The sequence below is a fragment of the Eleutherodactylus coqui genome, chromosome 12 (assembly GCF_035609145.1).
Source record: "Eleutherodactylus coqui strain aEleCoq1 chromosome 12, aEleCoq1.hap1, whole genome shotgun sequence".
NCBI lineage: Eukaryota > Metazoa > Chordata > Amphibia > Anura > Eleutherodactylidae > Eleutherodactylus > Eleutherodactylus coqui.
This window is the reverse complement of record NC_089848.1, coordinates 29,844,823-29,858,334: the sequence shown is the minus strand read 5'-3', so window position 1 is coordinate 29,858,334 and position 13,512 is coordinate 29,844,823. Positions and strand designations below refer to the sequence as shown.

General features: G+C 42.9%; 1 protein-coding gene across 3 annotated transcripts in view; it reads right to left on the bottom strand.

Moving 5' to 3' along the window:
• The window catches only part of BBS9 (Bardet-Biedl syndrome 9), a 374,874-nt gene that overhangs the window by 289,647 nt on the left and 71,715 nt on the right, over nt 1-13,512 (bottom strand). For all 3 annotated transcript variants that reach the window (XM_066584494.1, XM_066584497.1, XM_066584495.1), the window contains exons 6-7: nt 3,851-4,025; nt 1,496-1,580 (exon numbers count right to left, since the gene is read on the bottom strand). In XM_066584494.1, coding sequence (XP_066440591.1) covers nt 1,496-1,580; nt 3,851-4,025 — 260 coding nt within the window. The remainder of the gene's footprint in view (nt 1-1,495; nt 1,581-3,850; nt 4,026-13,512) is intronic.

Here is a 13,512-nt window from a genome sequence, read left to right as displayed (position 1 = left end):
GCGGATGACGCAGTATCCCCCGGCTCCATAGAATGGGTTTCATCAAGGTTGACAGCAAGTTCCACTCCAGCATTCTGTTCTTTGACAAACACCTCAGCCCTTTCCCCTCCACAGTTCTCTTTTACAATCCCTTTTTTCAGTCTTTTTAACCCCTTAGTGACCACGCTTTTTTTCGTATTTCCCTCCCCCGTTTTAAAAAAAACCTGCAACTCCTTTATTTATCCATCGACGTGGCAGTCTGAGGGCTTCTTGTCTTCTGCAGGGCGATTTTTGGTACTATTTAATGTACCATATAATGGACTGAAAACATTTTTAAAAAGTGGAGAGAAATTGAATGAAAATGAAATTCCTCCATCTCTCGGTGCGTCTTGTTTCTACGGCGCACACACTGCAACAAAAATGACATGACAACCCCATTCTATGCGTCGGTGCGACTACTACGATACCAACCATATAGTTTTCTTTTTGCTGCACTGTCTGTTTTTTTTTCAAAGATATTTGATTTTTTTTAATTATTTGCTGTCGCCATCTTCTCAGTTTTTTTATTTTTCCTTCGATGTAGTTGTGCAAGGGCTCAACTTTTGCAGGACATCCTGTAGTTTGCATTGGTACCATTTGGGAATACATGCAACTTTTTGATAGTTTTTTTATTGCATTTTTTCTTGCGGACAAAGTGATCGAAAAAGCACCCCCTTTGACATTCTGTATTTTTTTTCTGACGACGTTCATTGTGCGCAGTAAATAATCCATTACTTCGATAGACCGAACGCAGCAATACCAAATATGTATTTTTGTTTCATTATTTAGATTCTTTTATTATAAATATGGCAAAAGGATTTTTTTTTTTTAACCTTTTTTACTTTTTTTTAAAAATAATTAGTAAAACTTAATTGATACTATTTTCACTTTTTTTTTTTGAGTCCGCAGAGGGCATAACAACTTGCAGTGCTTTGATCACTCCTGCAGTATGATGTAATGCCACAGCATTACATCATACTGCGATCGGGCAGGCAGTCTATCAAGCCACTCACAGGCATGGCTTGATAGGCATTCTGCTATGACTGTCCCAGAGATCTTGCAGAAGGCCACAACACCAGCATGGCTCCCTGTGATGTCATTGCGGTTGGCCATACGGAAACCCGAACATCGATCGGAGGATTTAAATGGCGCTGTCAGAAATAACAGTCGCATTTAAGGGTTAACAGCTCTGATGAGCCGCGCAGCTTATCGGAGCTGTTGCCGCTGGATGTTGGCTGTAAGAAACAGCTGGCAGACCCGTGATCTCCTTTTATACATGCCCTGCAGCTGCAGGATGTAAAAACACGTTGATAGGCCAGTCACTAAGGGGTTAATAACTTTTCCAATCCAATGTGTGTGTTGTTTTGCCCATTTTACCTTTTTGTTCCCATTACTATATGCAGATATCAAATGCAACTAATTTATACAAAGACTCCCACTAATCTCTCAGCACATATACACGCTCGTTCACACTTACCAGGAGTTTCTTGCCTGAACCAATTTTTTGCTGCTCCATTTCCTTTTTTGCGTCTGCATCTGTAGCAACGGCGAGCACCTGGTATCTGTACGGAGAAGAGATCATCAGATACGAGCTGCAACCTGTCAGAACCAGCGACAACTTGGAGATGTGCCGAAGAATGTTGTTGTAAATATCTATGGGCTGGAAGATTTGTCTTCAAATAGTCTAGATTACATATTACCATAAATGTTGTATATTAATAGCGTTATCTGACATTCAGTGCAAAACCTAAGATAGTCACAGAGGGGGGGGGGGGGGGGCTGGGGGCAGAGAACAGAGATTGTATTTCTGTGAAATCTGTTTTTCACTTTTATAGGTCTATTCAAAAAACATTTGGACTCAAGTCTCAGGTTTCCATCTGGATCTCCGAAAATGGCAACCAGACAAAACCCTGGACGGAACTACAGGCTTCCATAACTCAAACGAAGAATGATAAAGTCTCCATTTGGGCAGAGTTCCACTTGTTTTTGGACAGAGAAAAAAGCATAGTGAGCTACTTATATTACCTGATATGGAAGCCAGGCCACCACCGGCCGAGGTGTGCCGGGCCAGGCCACCACAGGCCGAGGTGTGCCGGGCCAGGCCACCACCGGCCGAGGTGTGCCGGGCCAGGCCACCACCGGCCGAGGTGTGCCGGGCCAGGCCACCACAGGCCGAGGTGTGCCGGGCCAGGCCACCACAGGCCGAGGTGTGCCGGGCCAGGCCACCACAGGCCGAGGTGTGCCGGGCCAGGCCACCACAGGCCGAGGTGTGCCGGGCCAGGCCACCACAGGCCGAGGTGTGCCGGGCCAGGCCACCACAGGCCGAGGTGTGCCGGGCCAGGCCACCACAGGCCGAGGTGTGCTGGGCCACCAAATGAGAGGTGAGCCGTGCCGCCAAATGAGAGGTGAGCCCTGCCGCCAAATACAGGTTTGCTACCCTGCACTAAAGAAAAATGTAATTACAATTTCTATACAATAACAACATGTTTCTCCGTAATAACTGTTTCCATTTATCATTTTATCCTTGTAGAGTTTGCTTCAGCTACTGACATCATCTTGACGCTAGACACGCCGTTTCCCTCAACCAAAATTTCCTTCAAGGAATGGTTTTATAATAAAAGTTAATTTTAAAGTCTGAAGAGTTTTGTTTAACCCCTTGAGTGGCGGGTTTCCTACCACCCTGTCGTGCCCACCAGGGCAGGTTTTTTAAAATGGTCTAATCATTGAATTTCAACTAATTTTGCAGTTGCGTCTCAAGAGCCATAACTTTTTCATTTTTCCATTGACATGGCCATATGAGGGCTTGTTTTTTGCGGGACAAGTTGTGATTTTTTAAACAGGGGGGAGGAAAAAAAGAAATGGGGAAAAAAGAAAAAAAGGGGCCATGTCATTAAGGGGTTAAATAATGTATTAACTTCCTTCTCTGGGTCATTACGACGCACACGGATACCACATGTGTGATTGTATTTTTGATTTTTTTACAAAGTAAAGGGAGACAAGTGTTTTTTTTATTTTTTTAATAATTTTTTTACTTTTTTTTTTTTTTAATTTTTTTTAAATTTTTTTTTTTTTTGTCCCTTTAGGGGACTTCCACAGGGACCCATCAGGACCCCTGATCACATTCCGGGGGTCCGATGGTGACAGCCCTTTACATGCTGCAGTGACAACCCCTTTACATGCTGCAGTCACATAGACTGCAGCATGTAAAGGGTTAACACAGCAGAGATCGGAGCTTTTCTCTGATCTCTGCTGTAAGAGCTAGTACCTAGCTGTCCTCTGACAGCTAACAACCAGCTCTCCCTGCCACAGAGACCATCGGCTTGCTTCTGACAAGCCGATGGTCTCTATGGCAACTTGTAAACAAAGCAGGACATTGCCGACATGCCGGCAATATCTTCTGCTGGTTTTTCAAAGCCCTTGCACTGCTCTGTGTGGGTCTGTGCAGGCAGAGCACAATGTCACAGCTTGTGGCATTGTGCTCTGCAGCTCTCATAGTGATACATAGCCCGGAAATCTTCCGGGCTATGTTGCTATGAGCAGTGGAGCTCGTCCCCGGAAATTTTCCGGGCGTGCCACTCAAGGGGTTAATCTTACTTCTGAGGTCTATGTCACAGAAGGGGAAATATAAAAACAATCACAGAACATGGCCATATACTTCCTGACTACGGAGGGCAGCTGTCTTAGTCAGTATATGGCTATGCTCTGTGATTCTACTTCTGAGGTCTATAGTAAAACCAAAAAAAAAGATCTTCCATCATAATGTTGATATTTGTATCCCATTGTTTCTCTGAGATTGGCTAAGATGTCTTGTCCCTAGGAAGTTTATACTTACTTGTAGCTTTCAACTTGTCGAGAAGAAGAGACCGTAATAAAGGAATCTGTTTTAGGACTGTATCTCAGAGGACCGGGTAAGAGAAACCCTGGCAGGTAACGGCCAAATGCGTAGCTCTCCTGCTCAAAGAACATAAGCATCCCATCCATCGACTGAATACAAATCAAATCCCGACCTGTGGAAGAAAAGAAGATTTCATAAATACCTTTTTTCGACTATAAGATGCACCTGACAGAAGAATGCACCCGGTTATAAACTGCTCAAAACCAGGTATACAGTTACATAGTAACATACCGTATATGTTGGAAAGAAAAAAAAAGCCGTGTCCATCTACATAGTTCAGCCCATTACCACCCAATGTTGATCCAGATGAAGGAAAAAAGAATCAAATGAGGTAAAAGTCATTTTTTCTCATTTAAGGTAAAAAAAATTCCTTCCCAACTCCAATCTGGCAATCGGAATAATCCCCGAATCGGCCACCCTTCTGAGCAATCAGAGACTATAACATTAAATATTGTAATGCTCAAGAAAGGCGTTCAGGCCCTTCTTGGGCTCTTTTATCGAGTTGGCCATCATCACGTTCCCAGGCAGAGAGTTCCATAGTCTCACTGCTCTTACAGTAAAGAACCTCCTTCTATAGTGGAATTCCTGGTGGAGTGATGACTGACAAGGGTTTCCGCCCCCGTACTGATTCCCTGCAGCACCAGGTCCTGGAAAGGCACTACAGATTCATAGAAAAGTGATACAGCGGCAGCAGCTACAGCTGCAATTCCATTCCCCCGGCCTGGGCAGCAGGGAGGCAAAAGGCAACTTACTCTGCTTTTCCCTCACAGTCGGCCCCAGGGACGGACGTGTGAGGCGCCGGCCAGGTGGGATGCATGGCAGAAATGCAGGGCAGCACAGAGGTGACATGCTGCAGTGTACGGAGCTCACACCCGCCGCCCGGGACGGAGGCCTGAGGCAGCGGCAGGGACGGAGGTGTGAGGCGGCGGCTGGGTGGGACACATGACAGAAATGCTGGCCGGGACTGAGGTGAGACGCTGCAATCTGTTGATCCATTTCTGCCGGCTGTGCAGGCTTAGCATGACGGTTACTGTGGTAACATGGCAGCATTTACAGGTAATAATGTAAACCTAAGAAGCACAATAGCGATCATGTTAAGCCAGCACAGCCGGCAGAAATCTATCCACCGCCTGCTAGGACCTTCCTGCCTTTACACTATCAAGAGCTAGAGGTGTGCCAGGGGTCCAATAATATCACAACCTCCTCCTCTGCTCCAACCAGCACTACGCCACTATGTGCCACACAGAAATGAGACAAGCACACACTCTTAGGAAAGCTGGCCAAAAAGAAATCTGTGTTGCCCATAGCAAGCCATCATTTTACTTCAGCAGTATAACAAGTGAAAGCTGAGCTGTGACTGGTTGCTATTGGCAACAAAATTTACAGGAGAAGTCAGTGAGTTTTTGATTTTTTTAACCCCTTCCCGCTGCAGGGCGTAAGTTTACGTCCTGGCAGCCTGGTACTTCCCGCAACAGGGCGTAAACTTACGTCCTGGGGATAGCGCGGGATCACATATGATCCCGCACTATCCCGCAGCGGGAGCCGGTTGTCAGTCACAGCCGGCGCCCCGCTGCAATAGCGAGGGGGCATCGGAGATGCGCCCGCACCGCTGTTAACCCCTTCTCTGCCGCGATCTAAGTAGATCGAGGCAGGGAAAGAGTTCACAGAGGGAGCGCGCTCCCTCTGTGTCTCTGGCCGGCTCCAGCGATACATCGCGAGAGCCCGGCCTGTTGCCAGTGCCTGAGATCGCTGTGTGAGCGATAAGGCATGGCAGGGCAGTAGCCCTGCCATGCCTTATCACAGCGATGGGCAGTACTGCTGTCAAAGTCCCCCAGGGGGACACAAGTGTTGTAAAAAAAAAAAAGAATAAAAAATGAATTAAAAAAAAAAGTAAAAAAAAGTTTAAAAAATACTTTTTTTCATGCTTTTTCTCAGATTAGCATAAAAAAAGGGTAAAAAAATTAAACCCCCCACATATTTGGTATTGTCGCATCCGTAACGACGTGTACAATACGTTGCACATGCTTTTGACTGTGCATGGTAAAAAGTGTTAAAAAAAACGCTAAAAAACTGAGGCAAAATGCTAATTTGTATAATTTTGCCTAACTAAAAACGCAATAAAAGTGATCAAAAAAGCCCTATGTACCCCAAAATGGTACCAATAAAAACTTCAGCTCGTCTCGCGAAAAGTAAGATCTCACAGAGCTCCGTACATCAAAAAATAAAAAAGTTACAGGACTTTAAATGCAGCGATTTAGAAAAAAAAATAAAGATTTCCTAAAAAAGTGTTTTTATTGCAGAAAAGTGGAAAAACCTGAAAAAATTGTAAGAATTTTGGTATCGTTGTAACCGTACCGACCCGCAGAAAAAATGGACTGTCTTAGTTATGCTGCATGATTAACGCTTTAAAAAAAATGTATGCCAGAATTGATGCATTTTCTCTCCCTGCTATCATTAAAAAAAAAAAAAAAAAAGTTTTACAATATAGTCAGATGTACCCAAAAATGACGCCGATAAAAACTACAGTTCGCCACGCAAAAAACAAGCCCTTATATGGCCGCGTCGATGGAAAAATAAAAAATTATGGCTTTTGATAAATGGAGAAAAAAAATCTGCCAAAAATTCTTGCGTCCTTAAGCTCAAAATAGGCCATGTCATCAAGAGGTTAATAACTTCAGTATTACACAGACCTCCTGCACCTCAGATAATATCTTACACAGACAACTTACTCCTTCTCATATACAAATACACTACACAGACAACCTCCTCCTTAAATACCAATATATTAGAAAGACGACCTCCTCCTTAAATACCAATGTATTACAAAGACGACCTCCTCCTCCTCATGTACCAATATATTACACAGATCACCTCCTACTCATATACTAATATAATACACAGACGAGCTCCTCCTTATATACTAATATATTACACAGACAACCTCCTCCTCAAATACCAATATAATACACACATGACCTCTTCCTTATATACTAAAATATTACACAGACGATCTCCTCCTCATGTACTAATATATTACACAGACGACCACCTCCTCATGTGCCAATATATTACACAGATGACCTCCGACTCATATACTAATATAATACACAGACGACCTCCTCCTTATATACTAATATATTACACAGACAACCTCCTCCTCAAATACCAATATAATACACAGACGACCTCCTCCTTATATACTAATATATTACACAGACGACCTCTTCTTCATGTACCAATATATTACACAGATGACCTCCTCCTCATATACTAATATAATACACAGACGACCTCCTAGTCATATACTAATACACAGACGACCTCCATCTCATATACTAATATATTACACAGACGACCTCCTCCTCAAATACCAATATAATACACAGACAACCTCCTCCTTATATACTAATATATTACACAGACGACCTCTTCCTCCTCATATACTAATATATTACAGACAACCTTCTCCTTATATACTAATATATTACACAGACGACCTCCTCATGAACTAATATAATACGCAGACGACCTCCTCCTTATATACTAATATAATACACAGACGACCTCCTCCTTATATACTAATATATCACACGGATGACCTCCTAGTCATATACTAATACACAGACGACCTCCTCCTCAAATATCAATATAGTGCACAGACAACCTCCTCCATATATACAAATATATTACAGACAACCTTTTCCTTATATACTAACATATTACACAGACGACCTCCTCATGTACTTATATAATACGCAGACGACCTCCTCCTCATGTACCAATATAATACACAATATTATGTCTGTATACACAACGGGGCCGAAACCGAAAGGAGCAGCCGGTGGTTTTCAGAACAGACATTTTGCTTGAAGGTGATTTAGGCCCCATTGCCCACTTGTAGAGCCCTTGAGCGCCCAAAACGATAAAGAACCCCCACAAATGACCCTCTTTTGAAAACTTGACCCCTTAACAAAAATTATCTAGGGGTGTGCTGCTTATTTTGAACGCATAGTTTTTGAATGAATCTAAGCAAAGCAAAAGGAAAAAATTACGATGATATATTTTACACACATTCTGAAGATATTTATATACTGTATAGCGCTATAAAGTTAGTTCAATCCGACACATTTATTGAGGTCAGCAGGCCAATTACAATACGAATATGAAAACATTATGGAGATCTGTGCATTCAGGTCCAGTTTTAAGTTGTATTCTCATATTGCAGGTTGTGTAGACATCATAAAATGACACACTGCAACATGTGAATAAACGGTTAGGTTGCATTCACACGTGGGGCATTTTGGTGCGGATCCAGATTGAAATCCGCAGCATATTTTAAGCTGTGAATTTGATATTAACCCACAGCAAAAGCGGTGACAAAATCAACATTATCTGGTGCAGATTGTAACATGGCTCTGCAGCAGATTTCACCCATTCGATTGGAGTGATGAAGTCTGCTGTAGATCCGTATCTAAACCCACACCAATGGTTGGATGCCGATTTTAGTGCGGAATTGGACATGGATTTTGATGTGAATTTTCCGGTACGGTAAAGCCTCCCCAGGGGTGCTTTCCACGCATCACTAATTTGCTGCAGATTTTGTATCCGGTTTTGGTGCAGATCTGAATTCAATTGAGAGGGTGAAATCTGCTGCAGTTCTGCACCAAAATTTGCAACAAAATCTGTAGCAAATGAGTAACTTATGAACGCACCCCAAATCTGCTGGGTGTGAACGCATCTTTACTTCCACCGGCACAACTGAAAATGTAAATATTTCTCATTTTACACATTTTTGGGGCTTTTCTGGTGAAACTAAATGCTTTCATTCATAATCTTTCCAAACTCTTCTAACGAATTTCTTCTATATGCATCAATAAAACCCCATCAGTCTTCAAACTGGAGTTCAATAATCTTTCAAATAGCTCTATTCTGTTTACAGAAGCGCTGCGAACCTGAAACGACATGATTGAAGGCCCAATAGCTCATCAGATGATGACTATTTCATATGACATTCCTGTGGCAGACATGCGGTTGCCAAGTCCAAACTCCTGGTCCAGAATGGTCACTTGGTAACGGTGACAACACACACTGGAAACCCCTGAACAACGTTTTCCATGAATGTGTCACAAATTAGCAGGGCTAAATCTTGAATTTGTTGAAAGAGAACAGTGTCTGAATACTCTGTCCCACTGCGAAATAAGAGACTAAGAAAAGAAATCGTAGATACCTGGAAGACAACCAGCTAGAAGCTTATCAGGAATCCTGGCAGCGCTCCAAGCACCACAGTAACACAGCAAGGACTTCTTTGCTTTTCAGCAAGCACGACCTACGGTATAGGAGGTTTTTTTCATGGCAACGACCACCTCAGCCTTTGGCAACATGACTCATTGACCATAAAAGCCAGACCATGAGTAATAGATGTAAACCCTATTTAAAACTGGCATGATGACAGGGTCCTCCACCCAAACCACTCCATTAAGCTAAAGAAATATTTAAATAAATAGTTCAGACATCAGATAGAATAATCAGGTTAACTAGAACATGTAAGGTACTGAAAACCAGAAGGCTGGTGGAAGGACTGGCCACGTGCTTAAAGGGGTCTGGCATGAGGAAAGGCTTTCTACCTGATATTTTAGCCGGGCTGTATCAATTGTGATCATACATATATCAAATGAAGGACGCCCAGAACACTAACACTACTTCCATCTCCATGAGAACCAAAGGCATTCTATAGTGAGAAACTACACAACACAATCAAACATTTTTGCTAATTTTGCTAGAAAATTTCAATTATTTTTTTAAAACGTTCCAAATATCCACTAACATCTTCGACATAGTAATCGGACTTGGAAAGTACAAATGTTCTAATACTTTGCTTTATGAAGAGATCGTGGAGCCAATAGTAATCACTCAAGCAAATATGACCTTAAAAATATAATCTGAAGAGCGGTATAATGTAAAGCACATATTCCTATTATCCTTTATAACGCATCCCATGTGGTTAATAACTAATCAGTCGCAGTGGATGTTCACCTTAGTGAACATTTCCTAATCTATTAGAGAATTTCAAAGCAGAAATTCAGGAACAAAATTCAAAAACTGGAATTCTGTAATAGTTTTTTTTTTTTTTAATGTACAACCAGTATTGCTCCAATAACACAGCCGGACAGTCGGGGAAGTCAAGGGGTGAGAGCAGTCACTTTGTAGCATATTCCATGCATTTCCATACTAGTACAACGTAGACAAAGACATGAGCCCCGAGTATCAGTAAAACACTTTTTCCCCCATTTTTTAGGGGGGCGAAAATTAAAAACAGCAGTTTCGCCATTGCATTTTACAATGGTATTTGGCTGTTTACAGTGCAGTGACATGTTACTTTAAATCTATTCTACGGCATTTCAGAACTTTTCATGAAAAAAAAAGTAAATTTTCTGTCAAAAATGGCTTGATGAGTACTTTTATTTATGGAATAGGTTGTAGCTTTAATTACCATAATTTAGAGGTATATATATATAAAATTTATTTACTAATTGTATATTTTTGGAGAGGAAACAAAAAAACAAAAAAAACCTGCAAATCTGCACATTGTTCTTTGCTTTTACACAATTCATCATGGGTTATAACTTACCCTCAAGCCCTTAGAATAAAGTTATTTTTTAGACCCATAGTTAATATGGTAGCCATGGTTTCTCTGATCCTAGTCATTACATAGGGAGCCAGGCTATGCCCATATGATCATCATAATTTATATAAGGCAAAGTGCCTTAGCACAAGGTATTCCATAATGGATATGTATGTCAGTTTGCATTAAACCTCGTTACTGACAAATCTGTTCTTCCAAAGAAAGACTAGTTAGTGTGAACCACGCTTTGATGCAGCTTTCAGAAGACATGCTATAAAACACATGACTTGTCCCTGCAGACTGCAGCTTATTCCCACCTAAAGCCTAGCCTGGTCTATGAACATCTACACCAAGCTGCCCTTTCTCCTCATTGATTGGCCTGTGTCTTCCCACCTGAAGCAACTCTCCGCATAGGCCCATCAAACCAAGTAGATCCTCCCCACTGCATCAGGCCATGGTCCAACTCTTGCCGCTATCCTCTGGCCGGGAAGTGGCCACCAGCTGACTGCTTCCCCATAGCCTCTGCCATGTGCTGTGGGAGAGCAGAGTTGTCCCACCTCTCCATCTACTGCATGGCCTGCGGGCCTCAACTATAGAGTATACAGCAATTAGTCCTGAGCTGTTGCACATCAGGCATGATCTCTGTGCATCAAGCACCCGATCACTATCTGCTCCAGCAAGAGAGTCAATATCCTTAGAGACCTACTGAAGCCTTAGATGGGCCACCAGTCTATACCCTGCTAGACACGTTATTGTTGTGTCTGTTCTAGCAGCCTCAGTTTTTGGGGTCTTCCTAGGAAGATACCACAATATTTAACAGACCTATATTTAATGTGACCAGCCCTAATTTTTAAGGCCGCACTCGCGGTGTGAATTAAAGCTGAATCTCTTCTCATATCCTGGGGGTGCCGAGGAGCAGCAGAACATACTGGACACATTGGTGAACGGTCACACGGAGACGTTCCTTAAACCCGCAGCCATTAGACACTAGTGAAATATAATGTATTTATCGCTCTGGAAGATGCACTTCCCCCCCCCCTCCCCCCCCAAAGTGGGGGGGGAAAGTCAGTACGTCTTAGAGAGCGAATGTGCCGTTTGTCCGCACGATCACAAGTTTACCATGCGATCAATCAGCCGAAGAAACTGGCGATCAGTTAGGAGAGCAGTTCTCTCTCCTTTGTACTGCTGCCCATACGTACCGCTGTCTGGTGGTGAGCGCCGACAGGACTTGCTGTTACTTCCCTGCCTCCACCAATCAGCTTAACCCTTTCCTCCTATGAAGGAAAGTGCTGACAGTCCTTTCATTATTGCATTACAAAGCTACCTTAGTCTCCTGCTACACCCAATTTTACAAAGATGTCAAAGCAGTAAAGGCTGGCATATAAAATCCGTTTTAGACTGGAGGTAGTGAAATACGCAAGAACATGGAAACACGACAGCTGAGAGACATTGTGGGCCACCAACTGAAAAAATAATATGGGAATGGAGGAAACAGGAGGATGAGCTTCAGAAACCAAATAAAGGTAAATACACTTTATGTGGGCATGCTGCAAAATGGCCAGAGATAGACGTGGAAATGAGAGAGTGGATCACACGTCCCAGGAACAACGGATTTTCAGTCTCTACGAAAATGATCATCTTTGAAGCCAAGCGTCTTGCTGCAGAGAAAGGCATTGAGGACTTCGCTGGATCCGCATCGTGGTGCTACAGGTTCATGCTTGTCACGTGCACCAAAAATTGGGGTTTCCTGATGACTAGAGGTGTATTGTTGGAAGATAAAAATCTCTGCTCATCCAGTAATTACAGTAATAATGGTTCTTAATGCTGCTGTTGACTGTTGTTCACACTTACATATTATTCTGTTATATTATTAAATATTTTAGCCCACTTTTTGGTTCAAAATATGTTTTTCCTCCTCTAAAACCTAGGTGCGTCTTATCAGATGAAAAATCCGGTAGTTTATACTTTATATGTCAGCTACCATCTTTTGCGAACTCCTACACTATTCTTTCTTATGCTGTGAGAGACTAAAAAGAAATCTACAATATCTGCTGAAGTGGGAGGTGGATCAGTGTGCAATCTCCTTCCGATGGTGTCGATCTGCTCAACCTCCCCAACATCCCAGTGAAAATTAAAAAGTGGGTGTAGGCACAACCTTCTCTAAGAGAAGCACAAGACGTTGGGTTATTCAGCTCAACTCCTCTGTTTTATGTACAACAGCATACATAAATGCATTTCAGGGCTGCAGCGCCCCTTCCTCAGTATTTGTTGGGGAAACACATCCATGGACTCTGATTTGAGACAGACATCAAGGCACTGAGTCCCTGATGTGTATCTCTAACAAATACTGAGGAAGGGGTGCTGCAGCCCTGAAATGCGTCCGTGTTTAAAGGTTTAAACAACATAGAGGAGTTGACCTAAATAACTCTACGCCTTGTGCTTCTCTTTAACCCGTTTAGGACCAGCCGCCGTAAATTTACGGCGGCGGGTCCTGGGCTTAGACCACCGCCGATAGTAAAATTACAGCGGTGCTTTAAAGAGGTTGTCTCGTGAAATCAAGTGGGGTTATACACTTCTGTATGGCCATATTAATGCACTTTGTAATGTACATCGTGCATTAAATATGAGCCATACAGAAGTTATTCACTTACCTTCCCTGCGCTGGCGTCCCCGTCTCCATGGCTCCGCCTAGCTTCAGCGTCTAATCGCCCGATTAGACGCGCTTGCGCAGAAGGGTCTTCTGCCTCCGGGTCTGTCCGGCAGCAGCGTCGTTCTGGCTCCGCCCGCTTCTACGCGTCATCGTGTAGCTCCACCCCGTCACGTGTGCCGATTCCAGCCTCCTGATTGAATAACTTCTGTATGGCTCATATTTAATGCACGATGTATATTACAAAGTGCATTAATATGGCCATACAGAAGTGCTTAACCCCACTTGCTTTCGCGAGACAACCCCTTTAAACCCCGATGCAGGGGTTAA